A 12,224-nucleotide genomic window follows, 5' to 3' on the forward strand; every position below is an offset into this window, starting at 1 on the left:
TAAAAAATTGATTCTTAAATTTTGAAGGGAAAAGGTGAATTTTGGACTAAGAAGATTAAAGTTCCAAGAAAAAATAACGATTTTCCAACTTTACCAATATACACGATTAATTTTTAATCAATCCTAGATTAGTTATATTTTCAGATAAAGAAAAATAATTCTTAACAGAAAAAATCAATTTTCAACAAAGTTGTTAAATTGTCAACCAATAAGATGAATTTTCGATCAAGAAAATTAATGATCTACAAAACAAGACAAATTTTAAAGAAAATCCATGAATTTTTAACGAAATTATTTATTTTCAATGTCAAAAAGATGAATTATCTACAAAAAGTTGAATTTTTTAGACGAAAAAAATGAGTTTTCAATCAAAGAGATCAATTTTCAACCAAATAGTTCAATTTTCAACCATAATTATAAAACCTTGTTAAAAAAACGTATTTTTTTACAAAGTAGTTCAACTCTTAGTGAAATAATCGACTTTGAAACCCAAGAAGATGTACAGTTGATATTTCCACCGAACAATTGCATTTTTAACTAAAAATGACACATTTTCAACCAAAAAGATTAAATTTCTACCAAACAAGGTCAATTTTAAACGAAATTATTTATTTTCAATGTCAAAAAGATGAATTATCTACAAAAAGTTGAATTTTTTAAGCGAAAAAAATGAGTTTTCAATCAAAGAGATCAATTTTCAACCAAATAGTTAAATTTTCAACCATAATTATAAAACCCTGTTAAAAAAAACGTATTTTTTTACAAAGTAGTTCAACTCTTAGTGAAATAATCGAATTTTAAACCCAAGAAGATGTACAGTTGATATTTCAACCGAACAATTGCATTTTTAACTAAAAATGACACATTTTCAACCAAAAAGATTAAATTTCTACCAAACAAGGTCAATTTTCAAAGAAATACATGAACTTTAACGAAATTATTTAATTTTAAAGTCAAAAAGAGTATTATCTACAAAAAAGCTGCATTTCTAAACGAAAAATATGATTTTTTAACAAAAATTTTAATTGTCGACCAAATAGTTTAACTTTCTATCAAATCGTTGACTTTTAACGCCCAAGAGATGCATTTTTTCAAAAGAGTAACATTTTTAACAAAAAAGTTAATTTAAAAGTAAATAGTTAAATTTTCAACTATTATTATAAATCCCTAATAAGAAGAAAATTTATTCTCTTACTAAGTAGTTCAACTTCAAATGAATAATCGAATTTTCCACTCAAAAATTATTATTTTAATTTTTGACAATATAGTTGTATTTACAACAAAATAATAAACTTTGCAACCAAAAAATATTTACAGTTGATATTTCAAACGAAAAATTTAATTTTATACCAAAAATTATAAATTTTCCATAAACAATTTAATTTCTGCAAAGAAAGACGAATTTTTAACAAAATACATGATTTTTCAACCAAAAAGTTGAAATTTTAACTAAAAAAGTTCCATTTTTTAACCAAATAGTTAAATTTTTAACTGAAAAACGTAAATTTTTAACCAAAAATGGTATAGATTAATTGTCAGTTATAAAAATGTATTTTTTACAACACATAAAACATATTTTCATCAGAATAGTGAAATTTTCAACGACAGAGATAAACCATCAAATAAAATAAAAAAATTTAAACAAAGTAGATTTTTGACAGACAAGAGGACTTTTTTACAAAATAGTAAAATTTTCAACAAAATAATTAATTTTTCAACCAAATAATTAAGTTTTTATCCAAACGAGATGAATTCCAAACCTAAAATACAACAGTAGGTATTTTGATTAAAAAATGAACTTGTATAAAAAAAATATATTTTATTCAAATATATATATAATAGTACTAATATGTATATCATTTATATTTTATACTTGAACTAACGTAACCTCAAAATATGCGCATATAAAGAGGCGCGCGAAGTATTCGAATCATGAAAATCGCAAATTTCTTGAATTTCTTTGCAATGCAGATCCAAATAGAAAAAGAAGACTTTTATACTATGATATAATATAATTATAATATTAACATTAATAATATATATAATAATATTAATATAATATTCTACACCTGAAAAAACATAACCTCCAAATTGAAGCATCGAAACCTGGAAACAATCAAATATCAATTTCTTGATTTTATTTGAAATCGGATCGAGGTATAAATAGAATTGCCGAAGTTTTCCGACCGGCTGTTGTGCACTTTCCAGTTTTCCAAATCAGAAGAGGAGAAATGGGTTGCGCGTGCAAGCCAGTCATCTATATCGTCTCCTACTATATTCACACAGAAATAGACCTGTGATAGTATTGGACCACGTCTCGTTTCAGATCTGGGATCACTGTGCACGAAGTCCCAGTCACTATGACAAGACTGTGGCCCTTCGGGATATTTCGGTGGAGATCGTCGGTGCTCGATTTCGTTCGGTCAAAAGCGAACCGTCACGATGGACCGAGGTAAACGGACGACAGTCGGGAAGCTTCCAGCCTGGCGGTTGCTTCCTGTAACCAGTTTAATTTTGTTCTCATGTATTTGCTGGTCCCGTCGCATCGTGCTCCGCTCTTGCTATGTCTAGTTTACGACTAATATGAAGTGAATCCCGAAAGTCGATATGCAGTGCTGTTTTACCCTAAGGCAAAATATTTGATTCGTTTCGAATTCGATGAGAGATCCAAGCTTGACATATCGATCCATTTTGTTTGAAACTCAACCGCCTCTGATTTGATCAAGCGCACGCGTTTTTCGATCATGGTACTATGACGGTGGGAGAAAGGAATGCAACCTCAGCTCCTGCATCTGAAGATTAGCCTCTCATCAGATACCATACAGAGCCTTTGCCTCATATGCAGTGACAAGCTCGGCCTATTTTAATTAACCGGATAACAAATTGACGGCGCTTACAATTAGTGAATAAAATGGAGTGTTGTGTTTTGTGTAGAGTGCGCGAGTGAGGTTAAGAAGAGGATCCCTGGTAAGGACGGATAGGCCAGGGGACAACCATTTAGCCATTTCGCGCGAATGCTAGCCGTGTACAAGAGTCGATGATGACCATGTTCGGCACCCTTGTCCAGAGGTTAACTTCGCCGGTGACCTCTCCGACAAGTCCTCGTCGTCAATTTAAATCACCGTCCAGATGGGAAGTTCAGAGCGATCCCGAAGACGAAACCGTTAGTCCGATGAGAAAGTCACGCGCCAACCATCTCCTGGCAAAACGCAAGAGCAAAAGCAGGGCGCGTTGTCTCAACGTCAGCGAACCAAAGCCCTGTGCAAATAGATTGCCCTGGCAGGATATAGCTTTCCCACCACTACGTGGAACCAAAAGCCTTGGAAGACTCGATGGCATGAAAGAGGTGAGCTGATGACTGTTTTTCTTTAATCATCTTATTTTATTTGTGCCATTTTCTGGTTTAGAAAACCAAAATTGCGCTGAAGAAGGTCGTCCACAAATATTTATTTCTGAACAGATTTTGTCAGATGTTAAAGAAACCATTGTTAAACCTTCAGGTCCATAATGATAATGTAGTTGATAAACAGGTAAACTTTGCTGACACAGATATTCCTTTTAACCCGTAAAGGGAGTTTGGGTTAAAACTTTCGATTGTCGTTATTCAAGGGCTCATTTTAGATTTTGAATTGCATATTGATAAAGCAAAAATATGTAGAGCAAGTTTTTCTTGAAAGAGTATGGATGACTAATTAATCACTTTAAAAATCACTTCAAATTATTGGAAGCTACGATTCTAATTCGAAATTTTTATTTACCTGAAGTTCTGAATGTTCAAATGAACGAAATATTTTCCGACATTTCTGTTGTACCCATAAATATGGTTCTAACTGCAACTAAAATTATGCATTATAATTCTTTTTCAATAATAAATTACCAAAAATGTTAGTATTTTTCCTTGTACAGTCGATGGGTTTATTGAAAAATCGAAATGTACCTGATATTCCGAGAGTTCAAATGAACGAAATGAAAAAAAAATACATTTTTTTTTCTGAAATTAGCCTGGCGGAATTACCTCAGCTAAGCATAAAAGTTAGTATTATACGAAAAAATCTCCAAAAAAATTTTTTTAAAGGGTAAAACACCCTAAAATGTAATACAGATAGGGGCAACACAGAATGTGCCGAATGACCGCCTTTATACACTTTTTTATCCAATAAAAGATAGTGTTAATTTACCTTGTTATAGAACAAGTTTTTTTAGGGGGTAAGAACCGCCGGAAAGAATATTTTAAACCACCCCTAGTGTATGAAAATCAGAAAATCGTCAAAATGAACGCCTTTATACAGTTTTTTTTCGAGTTAAAAATACTTTTAATTTACATTGTTATAGAACAAGATCTTTCAGGGGGGTAAGAGCTGCCGGAAAGAATATTTAAAACCACCCCTAGTGTTTTAAATATTCTTTCCGGTGGCTCTTACCCCCCTGAAAAAACTTGTTCTATAACAAGGTAAATTGAAAGTATTTTCAACTCAAAAAAAAACTGTATGAATGCAGTCATTTCGACGATTTTCTGATTTTCATACACTAGGGGCGGTTTAAAATATTCTTTCCGGCAGTTCTTACCCCCCTGAAAAAACTTGCTATAGCAAGGTAAATTAACACTATCTTTTATTGGATAAAAAAGTGTATAAAGGCGGTCATTCGAGGTATATTAAGCTGTCACAACACTATGAAGGTATAAAGATGTAACCTATTTCATCATTTAGGGCTAATTTGGGCTCTTGGTCCTAAATTTTGGGCTCTTTTATTTTTTTTTTAAATAGTGTTTGCGCTAACTTAATGTTAAGCTGGCCGAACATTGCTGTAAAACGTGCTAAAAATGATTTCACAGAAAATTCACCTTATACAATAATTTAGGGCTCTGGGAATATGATAATGGAAAATTAAAAAAATGGTTTAAACAATTTTTGTTTAAATAATTCTAGTAAAAATGAAGTAAATCATTTTCTTCCATTGCCCTATGTTAAGGTTCACTTGGGGCTCCATAAATATGGTATTTGAATTTTTCAATAAATTGTTTAAACAAATTTGCCAAAACAAAATATTTTCTTTTCTCTTGCATAATTTCAGGCTCATTTAAGGGTACTGAAAAATCATCGACCGAAGGTTGCGTGATATTTCCTTTACCTTTTTTTTTGGTTATACATGGTGTTGTGCCACCCAAACGTTATAAAAAACACATGAAGAAAAGAATAAAAACCATTTTTTCTTCTCGCATAATTTAGTGCTCATTGAGGACTAATTTGGGCCCGTAGTCCCAAATCTGGGGCTTTCGTATTTTTTGTGAAAAATAGTGTTTACAATAGCTTAACAATAAGTTGGTTCAGGATTTCTGTAAAACGTTATAAAAATGATTTTACTAAAAAATCACCTTATAGAATAGTTTAGGACTCATTAAGGGCTCTGGGAATATAATAATAAAAAATAAATGTTTAAGCAATTTTTGTTTATACATAATTTCAGACTCATTTAAGGCTCTTGAAAAATCAGCGAACGAAGGTCGCGCGATATTTCCTTTTCCCTTTTTTTTTTTTTTGATATATGGTGTTGTGCCAGCTTAACGTTATAAAAAATGCATGAAGAAAACAATTGAACCCCTTTTTACTCCTCGCATAATTGAGGGATCAATCTGAGGTTAATTTGAGCCCGTGGTCCTAAATTTTGGGCTCTTTTATTTTTTGAAAAAAATAGTGTTTGCGCTAGTTTAACGTTAAGCTGGCCGAACATTGCTGTAAAACGTGCTAAAAATGATTTCACGCAAAATTCACCTTATACAATAATTTAGAGCTCATTTAGGGCTCTGGGAACTTGATAATGAAAAATAAAAATAATTGTTTAAACAATTTTTGTTTAAACAATTCTAGTAAAAATGAAGTAAACAATTTTCTTCGTTTACCCTATGTTAAGGCTCACTTGGGGCTCCATAAATATGGTATTTGAATTTTACAATAAATTGTTTAAACAATTATTTTTATTTTTCATTATCAAGTTCCCAGAGCCATAAATGAGCCCTAAATTATTGTATAAGGTGAATTTTGCGTGAAATAATTTTTAGCAGGTTTTACAGCAATGTTCAGCCAGCTTAACGTTAAGCTAGCGCAAACACTATTTTTTTCAAAAAATAAAAGAGCCCAAATTTAAGACCACGGGCCCAAATTAACCTCAAATGAGCCTTAAATTATGCGAGGAGTAAAAATGGGTTTAATTGTTTTCTTAATGTATTTTTTATAACGTTAAGATGGCACAAAACCATATATAAAAAAAATGACAAAGGAAATACCGCGCGACCTTCGGTCGATGATTTACCAGGTGCCTTAAATGAGCCTGAAATTATGCAAGAGAAGAGAAAATATTTTGTTTTGGCAAATTTGTCTAAACAAAAATTGTTTAAAATTTTTTTTATTTTTAATTATTATATTCCCAGAGCCCTTAATGAGTCCTAAACTATTATATAAGGTGAATTTTTAGTAAAATCATTTTTATAACGTTTTACAGAAATCCTGAACCAACTTATTGTTAAGCTATTGTAAACACTATTTTTCACAAAAAATACGAGAGCCCAAAATTTGGGACTACGGGCCCAAATTAGTCCGCAATGAGCCCTAAATTATGTGAGGAGTAAAAAGGAGTTAAATTGTTTTCTTCATGTATTTTTTATAACGTTAAGGTGGCACAACACCATATATATATATATAAGAAAAGTGAAAAGGAAATATCGCACGACCTTCGTTCGCTGATTTTTCAAGAGCCTTAAATGAGTGAAATTATGCTGGAGAAATGAAAAGAAAATATTTTGTTTTCGCAAATTTGTTTAAACAAAATTGTTCTTTTTTAATTTTTAATTATCATATTCACAGAGCCCTTAATGAACCCTAAACTATTTTATAATGTGAATTTTCAGTAAAATCATTTTTATAACGTTTTACAGCAATCTTGAACCAACTTATTGTTAAGCTATTGCGAACACTATTTTTTACAAAAAGTACGTGAGCCCAAAATTTAGGCCTACGGGCCCAAATTAGTCCTCAATGAGCCCTAAATTATGCGAGGAGTAAAAATGGGTTGTATGGCTTTGTTCATCTATTTTTTATAACGTTAAGGTGGCACAACACCATACATAAAAAAAAGGGCAAAGGAACTATCGCGCGAACTTCGGTCGATGATTTTTCAGGACCCTTAAATGAGCCTCAAATTATGCAAGAAAAAATAAAGTATTTTTTGTTGCCAATTTTGTTTAAACAATTTATTGTAAAATTCTAATACCATATTTATGGAGCCCCAAGTGGCCTTAACATAGGGTAAAGGAAGAAAATTGTTTACTTCATTTTTACTAGAATTGTTTAATCAAAAATTGTTCAAACAATTTTTTTTAATTTTTCATTATCATATTCCCTGAGCCCTAAATGAGCCCTAAATTATTTTATAAGGTGAATTTTCTGTGAAATCATTTTTAGCACGTTTTACAGCAATGTTCGGCCAGCTTAACGTTAAGCTAGCGCAAACACTATTTTTTTTTAAATAAAAGAGCCCAAAATTTAGGATCACGGGCCCAAATTAGCCCTAAATTATGAAATAGGTTACATCTCTATACCTTCATAGTGTTGTGCCAGCTTAAGATACCTGGTCATTCGGCAAATTCTGTGTTGCCCCTATCTGCATTACATTTTAGGGTGTTTTACCCTCAAAAAAATTTTTTTTGGAGATTTTTTCGTATAATACTCACTTTTATGCTGAGCTGAACTAATTCCGCTAGGCTAATTTCAGGGGAAAAAAATTATTTTTTTTTTCATTTCGTTCATTTGAACGTTTGGAACTTCAGGTTCATAAAATCGAAAACTCTTTAAAGGGTTGATTGCTATCGAAATCCTGTATGAAATGAGCCCAGGATGAAGCCAATTTTTCTATTTTTACTTTCTCATCAGAGAAGGTATTAGGTTTGTGCAGAATTTAGCCCCCCCCCCCCCTTGTCAAATGCTCACGTTTTGAGACCCCCTGAATCCGAAAAACAGGTTTTTACCAATCTGTTTGTATGTATGTCTGTGACCTCGATAACTTTTGAAAAAATTAATCTATTATATTAGCCTTGGGTACACTCGTTAAGTATCCTAAACTAAAGGTCAAGTTCGTTAGCCAGCCATTTTGGATAAAAATTCAAAATGCGGGACATTTTGAATATTTTTAAAACACTTTTTTCAAAATTCAAAAATCCTCTGTACCGTTATTCATAGTATTCAAAAAGTCGAACAATTTATTCCAATCACTTTTTTCAAAAAATTAAAAATTCCCAGAGTTATAGCATTTACACAATTTAAAAAAATACACAAAAATGAACATTTTAAGCCAAATAATGCACGATATGAAAAAAGTAAAAAGAAGAAAAAATTTTGATTTTTGAATGCCCTACAAGATTATCATAACAACTTTTTGAATTTCCTTGAAAAATCCAAAATTCAAATTTTGACAGCATACAAAATAATAAAAAATCCAAAAATTACATTTTTCAGCCAAACTATTCAAAATACAGTAAAAGATGTGTACACAAAAATTGTGCATTTAAAAAAGATCTACAAATTTTTTATCAACCACTTTTTGAAAGGATGCGTAGTTTTGGCTTCAATAATGAAAAACATCAATAACAGTGAAAAACTCACTATTTTATAGGACACGTAGTTTTTGTTTTATTTATAAAAAAAAACATGGAAAATGTAAAAATCAAATTTTTCAACACACGACACAAGCTAAGCAAAAATAAATAGATAACATTTTTTCACCGGAGGTAGAGCAAAAAAATTGTTATGATTGGTTTTTTTTAGATTCTCATCAGAGAAGGTATTAGATATGTGTAAAATTTCGCAACCCGCCCCCTCAGTTTTTGTCAAATGTCCACGTTTTGTGACCCCCTGAATCCGAAAAATAAGTTTTTACGAATGTGTCTGTCTATCGGTATGTGGTTGAAGTTTTGAACTTTCAAATGAACGAAATTTTTTACTGATGAGTTCCTATCTGTTAAATCATTCTATTAGATTTGGCCTCTGGTACAATCTTTTAGTGTCCTAAACCAAAGGTCAAGTTCATTAGCCAGCCATTTGGATACAAATTCAAAAAGTGAACGCATTTTTAATATTTTTTAGAACCTATTTTTTCACCGTATCATAACAGTTTATGAGTATAAATGGTGACAATTGGCTTATCGAATCGCAACAACTTTCATTTGCAACAAAAAAGGTGGAAAAATTGCAATGTTCTTTGTGGTAACGAAAGTATTTTTGTGTAATATATGAAACATATAATCATGAAGTTTCTATCCAATTTCCTCAAGATATATATTTTATTTTTATTGGCCTATAGATAAGATGTTTCCAAATTTTTTGTTGCGACTTCAAATTCTTGCAATTCGATAAGAAAATTTTCACGATTTATACCAATAACCTACTACGATACGATGAAAAAATAGCTACAAAATGAGCCCAAGAACATTGAGAAGTGTATGACCACAAAGTTTAGAACGTTCATATGAACGACGAAAAAAATTTTTTTTTACGATAATTTTTGGTTGAAATTGTTTTTGGCAATTTCAAAACGCATTTCATGCAAAAATATTAACGTGATTTTTGTAGATGCGACAGAAAAGTCGACTACAAAGTCGATAAAGGTAATACATATTTAAGAGAGTAATAAGTCTAACCATTCGGAATCAAAGCCAGACGAAATTTTATGGTGTTGAGAAACCTGGCTGCAACCCCTAAGAACCACCCCTATGATAAACGATATTTGAAATGAGTAAAATCGACAAAAACAGCCAGAAGGTAGTAAAAAGTTGGGTGTTTAAGGTCCTAAAAAATTACCCCTTTTGTTCCTCCGACTAATGCTGGTGGTAAGAAACCTCGGTCGGAAACCGAAAACCCACCCCTAATTAATAAGTTCCAAAAATTCTGGTAAATGTCCAATTTAGTTCCAAATTAATACATATAAGATCATTTAATAGCTTAGAAAATTAATAAAAAGCATCCCCATAATCATAGTAGTGGCAGAATATCTCCGTCGGATACCAAAAAACCACCCCTAATGAAATCCAATTTTTGAAAATTCGGAAAATCGACAAAAACAGGCAAAGGGTAATAAAAAGTTGGGTGTTTAACGTCCTAAAAAAGTATCCCTTTTGTTCCCCCGACTAATGGAGGTCGTAAGAAACCTCGCTCGGAAACCGAAAACCCACCCCTAATCAATAAATTCCCAAAATTCTGGTGAATATCCAATTCAGTACCCAATTAATACATATAGGATCATTTAATAACCTCGCCTGTTTTTGTCGATTTTCCGAATTTCCAAAAATTGGATTTTATTAGGGGTGGTTTTTTGGTATTCGATGGAGATATACTGCCACTACCATGATTAGGGGGATGCTTTTTATTAATTTTCTAAGCTAATAAATGATTGTATATGTATTAATTTCGAACTTAATTGCACATTTACCAGAATTTTGGGAACTTATTAATTAGGGGTGGGCTTTCGGTTTTCGAGCGAGGGTTCTTACAACCAGCATTGGTCGGGGGATCAAAAGGTGTAATTTTTCAGGTCGTTAAACACCCAACTTTTTATTACGCTTTGCCTGTTTTTGTCGATTTTCCGAATTTTCAAAAATTGGAGTTTATTAGGGGTGCTTTTTTGGTATCAAAAGGAGATCTTCTGCCGCTACTATGATTAGGGGGATGGTTTTCATTAATTTTCTAAGGTATTAAATGATCGTATATGTATTAATTTGGAACTGAATTGAACTTTTACCACAATTTTGGAACAATTTTCAGAAAATCGTCAAAATGAACGCCTTTATACAGTTTTTTCGAGTTAAAAGTACTTTTAACTTACCTTGTTATAGAACAAGTTTTTTCAGGGGGGTAAGAGCCGGCGGAAAGAATATTTAGAGCCACCCCTAGTTTATCAAATTCAGAAAATCGTCAAAATGAACACCTTTATACAGTTCTTTTTGGGTTAAAAATACTTTTAATTTACCTTGTCATAGAATAAATTTTTTCAGGGGGGTAAGAGTTGACGGAAAGAATATTTAAAACCACCCCTAGTTTATCAAAATCAGAAAATCGTCGAAGTGACCGCTTTTATACAGTTTTTTTCGAGTTAAAAATACTTTTAATTCAACTTGTTATAGAACAAGTTTTTCAGAGGGGTAGGAGCCGCCGGAAAGAACATTTTACCCCCCCCCCCCTTGTGTATCAAAATCAGAAAATCGTCAAAATGATCGCCTTTATACAGTTTTTTTGAGTTAAACATACTTTTAATTTACCTTGTTATAGAACAAGTTTTTTCATTGGGGTGAAAGCCGCCGGAAAGATCATTTAAAACCACCCCTACTGTATCAAAATCAGAAAATCGTCGAAATGGCCGCTTTTATACAGTTTCTTTTTTCGAGTTGAAAATACTTTTCATTCAACTTGTCATAGAATAAGTTTTTTCAGCGGGGTAAGAGCCGCCGGAAATAATATTTAAAACCACCCCTAGTTCATCAAAATCAGAAAATCGTCGAAATGGCCGCTTTTATACAGTTTTTTCGAGTTAAAAATACTTTTAATTCAACTTGTTATAGAACAAGTTTTTTCAGAGGGTAAGGGCCGCCGGAAATAATATTTAAAACCACCCCTAGCTTATCAAAATCGGAAAATCGTCAAAATGAACGCCTTTATACAGATTTTTCGAGTTGAAAATACTTTTAATTTACCTTGTTATAGAACAAGTTTTTTCAGTGGCGTAAGAGCCGCCGGAAAGATCATTTAAAACCACCCCTAGTGTATCAAAATCAGAAAATCGTCAAAATGATCGCCTTTATACAGATTTTTCGAGTTGAAAATACTTTTAATTTACCTTGTTATAGAACAAGTTTTTTCATTGGGGTGAAAGCCGCCGGAAAGATCATTTAAAACCACCCCTAGTGTATCAAAATCAGAAAATCGTCAAAATGATCGCCTTTATACAGATTTTTCGAGTTAAAATACTTTTAATTCAACTTGTCATAGAATAAGTTTTTTCAGCGGGGTAAGAGCCGCCGGAAATAATATTTAAAACCACCCCTAGTTTATCAAAATCAGAAAATCGTCGAAATGGCCGCATTTATACAGTTTTTTTCGAGTTAAAAATACTTCTAATTCAACTTGTTAAAGAACAAGTTATTTCAGAGGGTAAGGGCCGCCGGAAATAATATTTAAAACCAC

At 31.9% G+C, this 12,224-nt stretch overlaps 1 protein-coding gene across 2 annotated transcripts in view; it reads left to right on the forward strand.

Annotated features, from left to right (window-relative positions):
- Positions 1–2,481: 2,481 nt before the first annotated feature.
- The window catches only part of LOC117179452 (rho GTPase-activating protein 20-like), a 419,532-nt gene continuing 409,789 nt past the window's right edge, over positions 2,482–12,224 (forward strand). For both annotated transcript variants that reach the window (XM_033371276.1, XM_033371277.1), the window contains exon 1: positions 2,482–3,346. In XM_033371276.1, coding sequence (XP_033227167.1) covers positions 3,038–3,346 — 309 coding nt within the window. In that variant the 5' untranslated portion in view covers positions 2,482–3,037. The remainder of the gene's footprint in view (positions 3,347–12,224) is intronic.

This window comes from Belonocnema kinseyi, chromosome 9 (assembly GCF_010883055.1).
Source record: "Belonocnema kinseyi isolate 2016_QV_RU_SX_M_011 chromosome 9, B_treatae_v1, whole genome shotgun sequence".
Taxonomy (NCBI): Eukaryota; Metazoa; Arthropoda; class Insecta; order Hymenoptera; family Cynipidae; genus Belonocnema; species Belonocnema kinseyi.